The following is a 17,269-nucleotide window of genomic DNA, read 5'->3' as shown; positions in this document are numbered from 1 at the left end:
GACTAACATAGGTTTCGGGGCATAAAACGCATCTCTATTAAAAATAAAAACAAAACAAAGATGCTGGTTTTTGCTTTATCATTCACCACCATTCTGGAGGCTATAGGTAAAATAAATAAATGCAACAATATAAGAAAATTAGCTGGACAGTGGTGTCACACTCCTTTAATCTTAGTGCTAGGGAAGCAGAGGCAGGAGGGTCTCTATGAGTTCAAGGCCAGCCTGGTCTACAGAGTGAGTTCCGGGACAGCCAGGGCCACACAGAGAAACCCTGTCTTGAGAAACCAAAAGAAAAAAAGAAAATTGAATCATTCTTATAGATACTAAGAAATACATGAGACTTTCTATATTATAATTATCAAGAAATAAGGATGGATTTAAAAAAAAAATCTTCCATTCACAAATAGAAAATAAGAAGAGAAAGAGCTAGAAAAGCATGGAGAATTTTATCTTTTATCTTTCTCTGCACAACTGTGTCTGGAGTTTGCTCCATGCACATGAAGCTCCAGGGCCTTTGTCAGAGAGGCTTCTTTAGGAAGCAGCATGTCATGATGTCAAAGGCATACCAGTCAAAGTGCTGAGAATAAGAGACTAAAAGTCTCAGCCATAAACATAAGTGATGCTCATTCTACCAAGGCTCAGGGAACATCCCGAAAAAGGCAGAGAGGGTGTAAGAGCAGGATGGGGAGGAGTGACGTGTAGCATGGTCCTCTGAACCTGATGGGATCACTGCACACCTGGGGTGGGGCAGGGTGGGGTGAATCTAGCAACTGACAGGTTGTGTGGATGATGTCACACCACTGCACATACTGGCAGCACTGACTGGACTCACAGGTTATCTTTTTCAAAAGTGAAGAAGACATTGGGAGGAGGGTAACTGAGAGATTTGATATGATTGAAATATACATGTATAAACATGAATGGAATTCTCATTAAAGAAAAAAATATCACATACTTCTTTTTAAACTTGTTGTAAGACTTACACATAGACTAACAAGGAGTTCTTAAAGGACATAAAGGCAAATATATAAAGAACACAAGGCAAATATATTTGAGATAAGACAGCTTACTGGAAGTACTACCTCACAGAGAATTAACATATTAGCATACTTTCAATTAACTCTTCTACATGATTTCCTGTCTAGGTGATGTCAGAGGAAACTTCATTAGTGAATAACTAGAGGAATACACTTACAAGACATGCCACCGAAGTTATGTTTTTAAAAGTACAAAGAATATCCAGGCATGGCAACACACACCTTCATTCCCACTATTTGGGAAACAAAGGCTCTGAGTTCAAGGCCAGCCTAGTCTACATAGTGAGTTCCATCCAGGAAAGCCAGGGCTATATAGAGAGACCCTGTTTAAAAATTACATACATATACATACATATATATATATATATATATATATATATATATATATATATATGGGGATATTGTAATTATAATAAAAATACAGCAGTAGGCAAAACAGACTATCACAATACTACAGACCCTACATTCAAAAACTAAAGTATAGATATCCATGAAGTTTACTTAAATTTTTCAAAGATTTTGGGAAATTAGGAGTTTCCATGTGTGATTCAGGCAAGATAGGACTGCTTACTATGACAGAAAAAAAAATCAGATTTATTTATTTTTAAAAATTGCATCTGGACCAGCAAGTAAAGATTGCACAGCAAGCAAAGGCACTTTCCATCTAGCCTGACCTCTGGGACCCACATGGGCAAAGGGCAAAGGGGAGGGTCTAACTCCTGTAAGCAAAACTTACACTACGAAATACATATCCCAACACATACTAAAGAATGAAAAATGTAATAAAAACAACTTTAAAATTTCATTTAATAACCACACAAACCGTTTAAAGTATTTAAGGAAAATAGTACCACAAACAAGAAAGGAAGAATTTGGAAAAGTACTTATACATGACAGAAAATATAAAGTGTTTAATGGTGTATTTGAAAGTAACAAGAAAGAGACAGCACTATGGAGAAAACTGGCAGAAGATAGACAAAACTCAAAAGCAATCCTAAGAACCTAACAAATGTGTGTGTGTGTTGGGGGGGGGGGATGATCAAACCTAGGACCACCCAGGAAATGCAAGCTACCTAGTAATGGGATTTAACTATATATGGGAGTATATAGATCAGACTAGCTGAAACAGAAACCAAATAATTGTAGCTACTATGAGAAAGATGCAAGGAACTAGAATACTTCACACACTGCTGGCTGAGCAAGCAAGCACTCTGCAAGAACCATGAGCATGCTAGCCCTGCAGCAGCCTGCACATTTCATCATGCAAATGAGAATTCACTCTGCATGAGCTTCCTTGAGGATAACAAGGGACCCGCAGGCCAGCATTACCATCCACTTGGCACGCTCCTCATAGTAAATTAGGAAACTGGCAAACCCCTGAAAAGAATCTATCCATTGCACTATTTATTATTATTCCAACCTCTGAGAGATGTGTCAGAGCCATACTTGGCAATCTGGCAAAGCTAAGCCTCCTGACTTGAGGAGGCCAGCTCTGCTGGCCATCCCTGGCAATGTCTGAAATCAGAAACAGACTTATAGGAGTTGGGGTCCTGGCATCTTAAGTTTCTGGAAGCTGCCAAAAAATGTAAGAAGGGACCACTGCCTTACGCTAACCTAAAGACACACAATGACTCTGTATAATGATTGTATTTAAAATTAATTTCGATCAATAAGTTTCTAAAGTTCCTTAAGTATAGAAACCTACCATGTGATACCACAAATTATTTCCACCAGGCAGTTCAGGGATATTTAAATCACTGTATCAGGGAGAACAGAAAATGGAAACTGATAAAGTCAAATAAGACACAAGACGAATACAGCTGTCTTATTTTGTGTTAGAAGTCTTGATGAGTTGACTATTTTAAGGTTTTATCCACTTTAATCATTGTTCATGCTTTGAACATTTATCTGTGATTTGAAGGGGCAGGATTTCAATTACATACTCTATTAATTTTTCTCTAGGCCTTATGTACATTCTATATCTAGTCTACTTATCAACTCCTATGTCTAGTTACACTCACCTGTTTCTCTTTTTTTAGCCTGGTGTGTGTGTGTGTGTGTGTGTGTGTGTGTGTGTGTGTGTGTGTGTGTGTCGCATATATGTTCACATGTGAGGGAGTGCACATATGTGGTGGTGGAGTATGTGCTGGGATCACAGGCAGCTGCCCCACCTCCCTGGCTTGCCTGGGGGTTCTGGGGATCAGAACCCATGCTCATGCTTTTACTGTCCTCAATAAACCATCTGCCAGCCACCAGCTAACTTTTAAGTTTAGAAGTTGGTAATAAAATCCTCCATATTTTTCCAATTCTTCCTCCCAGGAAATGAAGGGGGCAGAACACTTTCCATTCCAACCACAAGAGGCTCTAGTTCTGAACACAACGGTGCTGTGTAAATTACACCAATAGCCTTATCTTTGAGCATACCCAAGACTATAATAGAATCATATTCTGTCTCCTTATATTAAAAATGACTCATTCACATCCTGTTCCAAAGTTTTATAAGAAACATCTTAAATAGGTATTCAGTCACTGCGTGTATTGTGAGTCTACATTTGCTATTACATTGGTAGTCAAGTATCTTAAAAATTATTATTCATCTTTTCATTCTTTAAGAAGGCCTTTACTGGGGCTGGAGAGAGGGCTCAGCGATTAAGAGCACTGGCTGCTTTTCTAGAGGACCCTGGTTCAATTCCCAGCACCCACATGGCAGATCCACAGGATCTGAAACCTTTACACCAATGCACATAAAATAAAAATTTAAATATATTTATAGAGCGGTCTTTACTAATTATCATGTACTAGTTATGCAGTTGAAAATACAGCTTATAAAGTATTTTAAATGTGTTCCTACTTTGAATTCTGACCATATGTAAAATACCCTATCTTCCTAAGGAAAGATCTGGTGGTTTAGAATTTGACTTTGAGGAACTATAAGAGATGGCTCAGCAGTTAAGAGCACTGGATACTCTTTTACAGGTCCTGAGTTCAATTCCCAGCACCCACATGGCAGCTCACAACTGTTTTAACTCCAGTTCCAAGGGGATCTGACACTGTCACACAGACATGCATACAAGCAAAACACCAATGCACATGAAATAAAAATATATAAATAAATTTTTAAAAAGGATGTGGCTTCTAGAGACTTCCCTATTCATTCAAATGGATTTTTCTTTAGTTCTCTTTCTGGAGGTAAGGGATAAAAACTTTCCCTCTCTAGTGGCTAAATTTTAATAATTAGGAAATAACATGCTAAATGAAAAACAACCAGTACATCTAAAATATTCAGAACTTCTGTGAAACAATCAGTGTCCTGGGACATTACACATCAACAAACGGGGAAAAAGCCTGGAAAAGACTAGCTAACCATGTCTAGAAAGTTACATCTTACCACAGTGATGAAAATGCAAATACAGTTATTTCTAGAAGAGAAGTTCAAGAATTTAACCAGTACTGCAATGTACCATATGCCAATGGTGTGAACAGCCTGGACACTGGCCATGCTTACATTAAGTTAGATGCTTCTCTAGCATCACATTTGAAGGACTAAGTGGTCAGCACCAAAGGCATTCAGAAGAACTGTCAATGCTCGTGCCACCACACAGGTTCAGAAGGGATGAATAGCAGGCAGCCATGCTGGAGGTCATGAGAAGTCCAATAATAAGATGCAGAATACAGTGTCTACAAAGGGCATGTGTGTGTGGGGGGGGGGCTGTCCATGAGAAGTACAATAATAAGACACAAAATATGATGTCTACAAAGTAAGGTAGCAAAGCAGGGGGAAGGGGGACCGATCTGTGTTCAGCAAACAGATGCAGAATGCACATGAACAGGAAGCAAGTAACATTCAGCTAGGGAGGTGGCTCAGTCATGACAAGGACCATTGGTGAACTCAGTAGGGCTTACAGTTCCTTCCAGGTTGTCTGGCTTAGTTTTGTTTTTGGTTCTTTTGGGGGGAGGGACCCCCATTTTATCAAGAGTAAAGCAAGCACCTTATCTGCATGATGTGACCAAGAAAAGAGTCTAACAAAAGAAGCTTGTGAAGCAAGAAACAGTAGAATCTAAAAGTAGAGGCTCTGACACAAGCATAATTGCTCACAGCCTAGAACAGCAGTTCTCAACCTGTGGGTCGTGACCCCTTTGGGGTCGAACAACCCTTTCACAGGGGTCACCTAAGGCCATCAGAAAACACAGATGATTTTACCTTATGCTCTATAATGGTAGCAAAATTACATTTATGAAGTAGCAATGAAAATAATTTCATAGTTGGGGGGAAGGGGCTGCAATATAAGGAATGTTGAGAACCACTGGCCTAGACAATAAGATGCATCCCAACACCAGAGTCTGTAGAACCCTCGGGCTGATGGTGAACCACCTAGACAGGGAACAGGACTCTCCTAGGCTCCTCCACACCTTAATACAAGGACCCAGCATCTGATAGATGACAGTCTATAAACCACCTTAACAGAAGTCCCAGATAGGGGACGTCACAGCATACTATGTTTTATGAAGCAGACACTCAAAATTTCCCAGGGACACCACACTGAACTTTCTGCAGAGTCTGTCACCCATGAATATGGTGGCATTTTTTAGACTTTCACGATTTTGTATTTCATTCCTACACTCTGTTCTTATTCTAACATTTAGCAGGTTAAAAAAACACAAACACACAATGAGAGTTAATTCACCAGTTATATTTCTTAAAAAACACAATCTTATTTCATCAAATGAAGTAGGCCTAAATCTAAGGATTTAGAATAATATTTTTAAAAAGGGGGGCAGGGGATAAAGCAGGCTTGGTTCTAAAGCCAGTGCTATCAGAAACACATCACAAAGAGTTCGCACCCAGAAGGATCCATTTCCTAAAATACAGATTTCTCAGACGGGATGACAGGACATTTGGACAGTAAGCAGGGAGGGGCTGATTATTCTCCACTACAACCAACATCCAGTCTCAACAGTTAAATCACTGAAATGGGTGGCTATGAAAATGCAAGCTACCCTACAAGAACGGCTTCAGAGGAACCTTGTTAACTAGGCCCAGCACCTTCCACGTCTAAACCAAGACTTAATGTTCCTACCTCTTCAACAGTTCTTGCATTTATGACTCAATGAGCTAACATTCTGTAATGTACTTAAAAGGTTATCTTCCATAAAAGAACTATACATTTATCTGTCAAATAAAGACATCCCGTTGGTTTGTTTAACCTTCCTCTCACATGTGGCCTACTACAAAAGCATTTTAACACACCCTACATACAGTGCATCTCTCCTCTCTCTCTGTTCCCCATTCCAAACAAATGGGAATTTGATTAAAGTGATGTCAACCGTTGTCATCAATGGTTTCCCCATTTAGTTTTGAGACCAAAATCCCAAAGGTGGTTTTCAAGATCCTATGTGGTCTAGCTCCAGCTACCTTTCCAGCCCTGGTCCGATTACTCCTCCCCACTACCATATGCTCCAGCAAAGCCAGCCACAACCCATCCTGCCTCCCGCACTTGATCTCTTTTGTCCATCTACGCTTTTCCTGAATGGCTTGCTCAAGTAGCACTGGACCAGCGAAGTCCCTCATGAAAGTGTGAATGATTAAAGGATGTATGTGTGTGTATGTGGGAGTGGAGAGCAGGCAAGGTGTCTTAAGGCTCTCTGGACCTTAAAGAAGGGAAAAGAAAATCAGAAATCTGCCAGCTGATGGATGGGTATTCAAAATGTGGTACATTCACTATTCACACAATAGAATGTATTCAGCCATAAAAACTAAGGAAGCACCAACGCATGCTGTAACAGTGTATGAGGATATTATACAAAGTATCCAGAGTAACAACAATACAAAAAGTAGATTGATGAGTACAGAGTTTCTTTGGGGGAGGGGGGGTGGAAATACTCTGCCATTAGACAGTGCTGACGACTGCATCACCTTAGGAAAACATGGCTATTTTCAGGCTATCATGATTGAATGGGGGCTTATGAATATGTGTGTATGTAACAAGTGTATGCACACATGTAAGCATGCACAGACACACACGTACCATACATGATATCAGGCCCAAAATCCCGTAACCAATGCAAAGTTATACTTCACAAACCATTATGATTTTAACAAATTTATGTAGAAAGTCAAACGGGGATGGGGGAGACTCCCTGTAATCCAGGAACAACAGAGTTGAGTACTAAAAGCTATCTAAGACGTGCTCCACTGTGCCAATCCAAGCAATCTATGCAAATTTAGTCCAGTAATACACCACATCCAATTCATATTCTAATTTACAAGATGGTTAAACTGGGTCAATTTATCTCTTCTACTGTCTGTGATAAAAACAGAATCCTTTGAAATACTAGCTGCCATGTAAAATTATGTAAGCAGGGGGAATTCTAAAAATACGTTCACAAGAGGTACTGTCCATGCATTTGCTACCTTCACCAGTACCACAAATAATGGGACAGGCGGAAGCTGGCTTGGCCCTATCAGTTTGGGGAGGGCCCCACCCATCCTTTAAAGGGTGACATCCTCACTGGTTTCACACAATGTCCCTGACTCTGTTTTATTTTTTAAAAGAGCAATGCCTGAAAGTGTTGGCATAGAGACAAAACCCTGAATTTAGGCCACACAAATGTCGCTTCATTGTCAATGAAAGACAAAGGCTCAGCTCTCATCAGACTTCAGCAGGGCTGCATGGACATTCCGCCAGCTAAGCAGTCCGGTATGAGGATGGGCACCCGAGATTAGAGCCCGAAGTAGCATCTGGCCTAACAGGAACCCGGCAAGTGCATCAAGTAAATAAGGACTATTGCTATCAATGATAGGCACTGTGGTGAGGTTTCAGTGAGTCAGGAAAACTTGAGATGTTTCTTTTTTCTTTATTCTTGAGGATGAGGGGGGCAACATTAGAAATACAAATTTAATAGGAATTTTTTTCACTTCCTTTTTTTGTTCTCTTTAAAAAGCTACCTAACAAATCAAGTTGTCCTCTGCTCTTTCCCCCCCAAAAAAACCCTCACTAAATGGAATGCAATAAATTGTTACTTTTTAAATCACCATGGCATGGTTTCATACAACTTTGCTTTAGGACTTGCTCCCCTGAGGGGCAGTGTTAGCATATAGTATTTTACATTTGCTCTTTTTTATATAGTTTTGTCTTTTGAGAACACCCTACAAGAACACTGCATCAACTCACTTCCACCCAAAGCTCCTCCATGTTCCCATTCCCAAATTCATCACCTTTAATTATTATTGTATACACACATATTTGTATACAATATGTCCATTAGCTCTGCTTATATATATGTGTGTGTTCAAAGCATGTAATTTAATAATAAGATAACAGGAAACGGGCCATACATTTACCTTTCTATTTTCTGTGCTATTTGTTAATTCAGCCCAACAAAAACGACTACATCTTTATCTGCTCTGTTAGGTGCCTAGACATACATCCCCCAGAGCTTAACTAAGCAATATGTATACAAAGAACAAAAAGACAACCAATCTATACCCCGAGGAGGGCACAATCAAGTAGCAGAGAAGGGCAAGAGGGAGTGACAATGATCAATGACACTCAAAGGTGAGCACAGGCAGGCAGGCAGGCAGGCAGGCAGGCAGGCAGGCTGCAAGATGGGTGATAAAGGTTCAGTGTTCTGTGCAAAGTAGACAGGATGGAGTGCACTGTGGAGTATACAGGGGGTGGGTAGGCAGTGGAGGAAACAATCACAAAGGCGTGGCTTACTCCAAGAGTGGGGTGAGAATGGCAAGAGAAGAGGCAGGAGAAATGAACAAAGGCTAAGTGAGGGGAAAACTTCATTCTGTGGGGAGCAGAAAGCGTGGGGTGTGGAAGGGAAGGACACTAGGGAAGGTAGTTTCCTTTAGCAGCAAACGGAAGCTACAAACAGGATATAAAAAGGGCATGATGGAGATAACCCAGGTGACCACGTGCCCTCCCCCCTCTTTCTCTCCCCCCCCCCCCCGCCGGGAATATGTGTGCTGAATTAAGGCTGTGTCCATGCTAGCATAGTCAGGAGAGAATATGAAAACTCAGAAGGTGGAGTGATGAGTCCTGGGCCATGACTAAAGGGGCTTACTAACCAACCCCTTGGCCCTTGGCATCTGGCTCACAAAGTTCTGGATGCCAACACTGTCTACGAGCCTATGGAATATTCTAGTACTCCAATACAATAGCTGAAAACCTCCTCCCTCCATTCCTCCCCCATGCCTGTGTTCTCTCAGGTCATCTCATCAGCCATCATCAGCTGGTAGTCACGGGGGTATGCCTGTCACCTCTTGAGTAACCCTCCCTGTAACTGTCATGTTATGCTTTCTGTCATGTAACTGCCATGTGATGTTAAGCTCACAGAGAGCAAAGACCCACCCACAGCATACACTCCATCGATGATGAAATCAAAAGTGTTGGTGTAATGGAAACATCCCTAGAAAGAGCGAGCCGGCTACTATCCTCTCCTGAGTCTTAATACCTCCACCCCTTCTCTGATGACATACACTGATGCTGGTGAAATTAAAAGCACCCACCCATTTCTCAGACCTAAGACGGACATGAATGGGGCCTTACTAAACACTGACAGTAGCAATTTGTTTCCAATATTAACATATTGCTTTGTAACTCTGAAAACATATTCGATATGCACAATGAACACCCAAGGGCAATGGGTTACCCGAACACTGAATCTCTCTTCTAGCAGCACAGCTAAAACCCGAGGCTTTGCAAGCATCTGCTTTGGGTTCACTCTCAGATTCAGAAAACATGACTAAAGCAGGCTTGGCTGTGGCTGGCTGCAGGGTCCAGGCAATGGTGTGTAGAAATACTAAAATGGTCACAGAGTTTTTCTAGGACAAGCTGCTGTGACATGATAAATCATTCTTCCATATGAGTGTGCTAATGATGCCTTCATCTTCATCTTACTATAGATAAATAAGTGAGGAGAGGAGGCAAAGACAGAAAGATTCCTAACTCTGATCTAATTGAGCTCCACAAAAGTATATTCTCCATGACTAACTTTCTTTTTAACTACTAAAAATATTTAAGTTAATTAACCATCATGAGTCTCCCAATATTTTAACAATGTTTACTCACTAAAAATTTTCCTAAAACTAAGAGTTTCCTGCCATCTGGCAAGGCAGATTCTACACGTGAAAAAAAGTACTTAAAGATCAGAAGTCGATGAAACGCAGCCACGGAGGCAGGACAGCTGGGGCACGAAGACCCCTTCAGACTGTCCTCCGTGGGTTCTCCTTCGTGTCGACATTTGGACTTGCATATCATTTGCTTATGAAGCAAAACTCCATTAAATAAGTGTTTTCATAAAGAGCTGAGCAAGAAAGCCTTTAAATTTAATCTCTCATGTTTGATTCATTAGGTCGCTTGGGCACCAGCATCGCAGTTGGATGCCAGATCAACGGGATTCTGTAACCCCAGCTCTTTGCTACCCACATGACCTTGGGAGAGTCACGCTTTTTCTATGCTTCAATTTTCTTTGCATAAAACAATGCTGATAATGAGAATGGAGCTTGCTTAATTCATTAGTTTGATCTCCTAAGTTGATGGTGGATTGTTATGGCAGCAAAGTAAGGAGTCAGAGGTGATAAATCATATCTTAAGTGCTCTGAGATTTTTTTTTTTTTCACAGCAAAAGTAACCACTGAATACATAGTAAATGAAACCAGTATTTCTGCCAAATCCTTATTTGAGGGAAGAACGCAGGGAGAGGGCCATAGCTCAGTGGCACTTGCTTCCTGACTTGAGTGAATTGGGAATATATACCCCTGAATGTTCTTTCTCATAAAAATCAAGTACATATGACTATCAGGCGTTGCAACTTCAGTTACAGTAGCGGAAAGTTACTGCCGCCCGGTGAAACTGCCTGCTGCCTGAAGACAGCTGATGCTGCTACACACACTCACCCTGTGCTAACAGCACTGTGGAACCGGTGCTGGAACCCACGACCCTGCAAGAATCCCAGCTGACTTGTCATTTCCCCCATTTTTGATGGATTCCGAGAAACTTTGCTGGAATCACACACTTAACAACACACCCAAGGCTGGCAAATGTCAAAGAAAATGTAACTACCCAAATTACAACTGCCCTCACTCACATGTGCATCTCAAGGTTCTCATCTGACTGATGGCCAGTGGAAAGCACACTCTCCAGGGCACTCTCAAGGCTCTGATTGGATCTGGATGGGTCTGGAGAGAAGGCATGCAAGGAATGGCGAGAATATTCAAGACTCAGCACCCCCCGCCCCTCCAGGCAGGCATCTCTACTCACAGCTGCAGCTCCAGGACTTCAACAAGGACTTTATGCTAATTTCAAAAAACACAGAATCCTGTAGACTCAACATTGTGTCTTGGCTGGCTGCAGGAGCGGCAGTGGCGGTGGCAGCAGCGGTGGCCGCAGCAGCGGCAGCAACAATTCTGTGGCTCTGGCTCCCAGCCGCTGTCCCCTTGCCTCTTGCAGGCGGCAGAGTTCTGGCCCACAGTGTGCCTTGGCTTCATTACCATGCAGTCTCGCGGTGACGCAAAACTATAGTGGAAGGGCTGCTCAATGCAGATGAGGCACCCAGCTGAATTAAAGCTTACAAGTTTATTACAAGTATCCTGAAGGACATCCTCACCTTTCTTTATGCAGACCTGCATGTGTCCAACAAGACCTGGCCTGTTTGCATTCAGATTGCCAGTTTGAGGAGCTTTCAGCTCATGGGGGCTGCTAGGAAACAGACACAGGCTGCTGCTCTCTGCCCCTTCGATGCCAACTTTCCTCACACGCAGAGGGCCTTGCAAACACAGTTTGTAAAAAATGAATTAGAATCTAGCAGAAGATCTTTAAATGCCTTTCTTTAATAGCTGGTGTCCTCCTCAAAAGGGGAGTGGGGAATCAGTAGCAGTTCCCTATGGGACTTGAATAGTACATTCTCTTCACACTGATCCACACCCGGCTGTGGTTTGTTCGGCAAGCTTATGATGAGACAGAGTCCATGGACCCAGTTACCCTGCTGGAGATAATGCTGCCTAATGGAATGAAGGATGATGTCATAAACACTGGCTGAGCCTCCACTGGCCTCTGAAACTCAGCTCAGGACAAAGTTGCTTTCTGCAACTTATTCTCAAGAGCTACCTGGCAGGTAAACGGGCTGTTTGAAAACTGTGATTTCTATTCTTAGTAAAATAAAAATGAAAATAGAATGAAAGCCTGACAGTCAAAACGTCAGTGAACAGCCAAAGTATCCACTGGTTAGATAAGCACATGGACAACTCCATTCTATGGAAGAGGTTTCCAGATGAAAATACACCATCAAAAACATAACTATCTTCTAAAATGACAGAGACATGGTACAACCAAAACAAATAACAGTCTGTGCCAATATCAAAAGAAAAAATGATTTCGCCACAATTGGTTTACTCTATCTTTGGAGGTCAGCAGGCATGTGTTCAGAGGTGTCCCTCCTCATTATGTAGAAATACATTTGTAGTGGGCCATCTGCATTATTCCATTCTTTAAGTACCACAAAGAATAAGTGCAATTATCAAAGTCATAACTGAATAAATTCACTCACAGTTAAATTGCTAGGCACTGTATTAGCAGCCAAAATAACATCTTTCCATGCATGAACACCATCCACTAAGTTAAAGAGGATAATCGCATTCGTTAAGACATATTCACTGATAATAGTATTGTGGGCAGATGTCTGAAGCTGTGTGAGTATTTTGCTTTGTTTCTTTTTGGTTTTAGAATAATTCGAAATCTGATACAAGTGTGGACCATTCCGATTCCTAAGCAGAAAATCCAAACTAAGGGTGCAAAGGCTGACCATCATGAAACCCAATTCCACACCAGGACACATGGCTGACCAACATGGAACCCAACACCACACCAGGACACAACATGGAACCCCAACTACATGTGGCATGCCAACACAGAACCCTAATTCCATGCTGACATGCCAAAGCTGATCAACCGCAAACCCCAACTCTACATCACTGTCATTTGCTTCCATCTTTATAAAAACATTTAAAGGTCAGCTAGGAGGGTTTCTTCTCATTCAAAGAACCACCAAAGCATCCAGATGTTAAATGAACAAACAACATCCCATAGTCCCAAAGCTCAATCTTCTACCACATCCCATTCTTGTACTTAACAACAAGCATACTGCAAAAGATTACATATTTTACAAAAATCAGTTTACATTTAGTTTTTAATTACACTATTCTCCAAAGTAACTTTGCTAAACAATCCTCTCTTATCAGAGTGCTGAGAGGTTCTGTGGGGGATGGTGATCTAAACCCAAACAAATGACACCATTAAACACCAATTCGCAGAATTGAAATACATCATCTGACAAATTAGTACATAACATCCTAGATACTCTGCCATGTTCTTGCTATCCCTGTTGGGCTGGACTTACCCAAGATTTAAAAGCAACTTAATACTGTTTGACTACATATAACTATATATAACACCCCATAAAAGTGAGTGAGATTCATTCTTACCAAACCTTCAGAACTATGCCAGTGTCATACACAAAGTCAGTTTGGTGACTTCAGGTCAGGGAGAATGGGGTAAATAATAGATAATTTTCTCATACCTTTTCTAATGGATTTTTTTCCTTTTCAATTCTGTCTGTATACATATGAAAGAACAAAACAGAAACTGAAGTTTCTATTTTACTCATCAGTGTGTGTGTGTGTGTGTGTGTGTGTGTGTGTGTGTGTGTATCAGAAGCTCACTGTAAATATAGTGCAGGTGAAATGGCTGGTTCTCCATGTATATACAGAATAATACAGAGCCTGGTTCTAGCCGAACCTTATTCTAAAGAATAAAGAACACAATAAACAGCATTATTCTTTCAAGTCTTCATCACAAACACCATAGCAATATTTACTTAATGGAGTATTTCCTTTCTACATCTTCTGATGCTTTTATTGTCCAAACCACCAAACTATTAGGTGGGGGGAAAAAAACCCACATCCACACCCAGCAATCCTTTTAGAAGGCCATGGAGGAGTCCCACTGTGCTTCAATCTCTTTCTTAATCCCTCAATGACTAATCCTTTTTTTAAATTATACAAATAATGATACTGCCATTGTTCTTCAAGTGAGTACTCTCTTGTTAAACTGCTAATTAATTACATCAACCAAAACATAGCCTAGAGCCTATTGTAAGGTTTTCAGATTACCAGAGATGCCGGATTTCCATTTTATACTTTATAAGTTCAGAATCCTCTGACTTATATATACACATGAATATTTTCATATCATTGCCATGAAGACAGCTACAGGAATTGTTTCCAGAAGGTGCAGCCTTGACAAAGCAGAAGAGTCTAATTCAGGTCATTTACTTAAGACTCCTCCTCACACATTAGACTAGAATTTCTCAGGCTTTGGAAATGATGTTTTAGAATGCAAGAGATTCATAGTTTCACTTCAGGCTATTCCCATTGTCTTAAGATCCTATTGCTGACTTTGGTCAGACGACATGAAGAAATCAAGTTGCTATTGATCTGTGAGCTTCCTCCTTGCTGGCTAGATTACAGAGAACTGAGGGTGCAGCTGGGAGAAAACAGTCATTAACAGTCTTACTCAGCTTGAATCTGGTGAACTATAATAATGACTGGTATGACAAGATGTACCTGTGGGCTCAATAGTGGCACAAATGTTATGGGAGTAACCAACTATTTTCTGATTGGATTTAAAGGTCTGCTCTACAAAAGGAAACATAAGCCTAGTACTGCAAATCTAGCCAAGAACCCATAGTTGAAGAGCTAATAGGCCCAAGGGAAAAATCTATTATTCTGCTACATAGACATCCTATCAGACTGCCCTCTAAATTCATATTTCCATACACATATAATTAGTACAGCTCTCGGATGAGTGTCAGAGTTCCTAGTCACAAACTGGACATCTATGGCATACCCCTCCCCCCAAGGCTCAGGGACCATTGTAGAAGATGGGGTGGAAAGATTGCATTGCAAGCGCTGGATATCATAGAGGATCAGAACAAAACAGCATCTTCTGGACATGATGGAAGCATTGCACTCACAAGTTTACAGCAACTCTGGTTCCCTACAGAAGAACTACTCAAGGGCCAGCCAATCAAATTCAGCCTCATAAACCCCCACTCCCCAAATGTGGGGCTATTGACAGTTGATGATTTCCAAGAAAGAAAGAGTTCAGTTTTCTTTAAGGTTGTGGCCCCTAGTGGGCTCACTGTACTCAGAGTAGGTGGCCAATGATGTATGGTTAGCACAAGTTGAATTCAGTGGGTGGTCAATAAGACAAACATAAAAGGGACACAAAGTTGGAAGGTGGTGGAGAGGTTAATGTGGAAGGCATTGGGGGGGGGGTGTGTGAAACAATCAAAACATTCTGTATGGAACTCTCAAAGAATTCTTTAAAATAGCACATGTTAAAACAGAGGTTCACATTGTTAAAACCATGTCCTTCTGTTGGCATCCTCCCACCACAAGCCACTACTGTAGTAAATAAAATGATGACCATGGTAGTTGTCTTGCCCTCCTGGTGTTGGAAGGTAGGTTCCCCCTTCCTTTTAATCGATTCCCACTAAACCAATGCCTTTTCAAAAGAGACTTTGCTTTGTAGTTTTCAGCAGAAGGTAGACGACATACAACAAAACACCAGCAAAACCCTCAGGAAAACATACAGAATACTGCTGTCTGGAAGGGGGGGAGGGGATCTGAACAAAATGTTTCCTGACGCTTAGTGCAGTCTGGATTAAGTTAAAATATCACACTCTCCAATGGAATGTCAGGTTCTGAGAGAATCCTCAATTACTAACTCACAAATCCCTATCAGTCCTTATGGTAAGAGCTTCATCAACAGCTCAAAAACCCTTAACACTGGGGTCCAAAGTTAGCACACATGGAAAAAAGTGAAAATCACATGAGCTTTCCTCCAAAAATGTCAACTATCCTGCAGCGGCTAGACTTCTACAGCTCCTACAGATTCCAGCCTCTTCAGAAGACTCCCCTCCTTGCTGGAGCTTGGGAAAGAGTTTGAAAGGCTTGAGAAGAAAGATGTTCTCGGGTCTGTTACATAATTACCAGACATGAAATGCAACATGGGGGAAAACACTGCAAGGAAAAAAAAAAAAAAAAAAAAAACGGCCTCCCGCTTTGCTTTGAGACTTCATTAAAGAACAAAATGTTGATGTTATCAGTCTGTATCACCAGCTTCTTCATCCTTTCTATATTCCCCAACTTTTCTACAATGAATGTTTGGATGTCTTAAAGCATCAATACCAACTTTAGAAGCAAGAGCTCCTAGAAAACATGGTTAGACTTCAGAGCTGGACAAGAAAAACAGAGAATGTCCTGCAATGTCAGGAAAGAAGAGCTATAAAACAAACACACACACACCAATAAATAAATAAATAAATAAATAAATAAATAAATAAATAAATAAATAAATGGAGGTGAGGCAAAGGAGGAAGGGGCCAACTTAAGGAGCTCCAGAGTTTTGGAATATAACCCAAAACATAAAATAGTTGTGTATAAATCAGTATTAATTGCTACTGGCTGACTGGCCTCACCCAAACATGTAAAGGCCAATCTCTGTTGCAAGGTATTAAGAGGATAGGAACTTAATGGACTGTGGTATTGGGAGGCAGAATCTTTGGGAAGTAAGTCTAAAGTAGGCTGTGTGGGTGGCTTCCTAATGCCACAAGGCTGCAGGGTTTCAAGAGGTGGGGCTCCAATTAAGATTCTGAACTCCTGATGCCCTGCTCCCCCTAAGACTGTGTGGGGCATCTCTACCAGCAAGGGGCCTCTGGTCTTGAACTTCCAAGCCTTCAGAGTCAGAACAAAAAAAAACCTTCATTTCTATTTAATTATAGCAACACAAAATGACTAAGACACTGATATAAACAAGCTACTGAACAAATAGATAGGAAGAAGAGGAGAAAATCTTCCACTGTACAGAAAGGAGGAGGCTTGCCTGCTTCCCCTTTGAGTGGATGCCTGGCAAGCCTGGCTTTGGATGACATCTGAGAGCTTAGGTTTTCCTGAACTATAGTGAGTGGTTCACTTACCTAAATCATATACATAATATGGTTCCTGTAAAACACCTGCGTTTGTTCTAGGAGTCTAAGGTTTGATTATATGGCAAGCCTAGGATGCCTACATAAACCAGCCTAGATAATCCCTGGGCAGTAAATGTCTAATGAGCATCAATTCATCTAATGTTTCAGCTCAGTTACTATGAGGCAGAAAATGAGCA

At 41.1% G+C, this 17,269-nt stretch overlaps 1 protein-coding gene across 7 annotated transcripts in view; it reads right to left on the bottom strand.

Annotated features, from left to right (window-relative positions):
- The window catches only part of Fryl (FRY like transcription coactivator), a 228,747-nt gene that overhangs the window by 126,463 nt on the left and 85,015 nt on the right, over positions 1-17,269 (bottom strand). For 4 of the 7 annotated variants that reach the window (XM_051198377.1, XM_051198379.1, XM_051198378.1 and 1 more), the window contains exon 1: positions 11,306-11,640. The exons of 1 other annotated variant lie outside the window; for it this stretch is intronic. In XM_051198377.1, coding sequence (XP_051054334.1) covers positions 11,306-11,378 — 73 coding nt within the window. In that variant the 5' untranslated portion in view covers positions 11,379-11,640. Of the gene's footprint in view, positions 1-11,305; positions 11,641-17,269 lie in introns of those variants that run through there. 2 more of the 7 variants (XM_051198381.1, XM_051198382.1) reach the window with 1 other exon arrangement.

The sequence above is a fragment of the Phodopus roborovskii genome, unplaced genomic scaffold (assembly GCF_943737965.1).
Source record: "Phodopus roborovskii unplaced genomic scaffold, PHOROB, whole genome shotgun sequence".
Lineage (NCBI taxonomy): Eukaryota > Metazoa > Chordata > Mammalia > Rodentia > Cricetidae > Phodopus > Phodopus roborovskii.
This window is presented reverse-complemented; position numbering and strand designations above follow the sequence as displayed.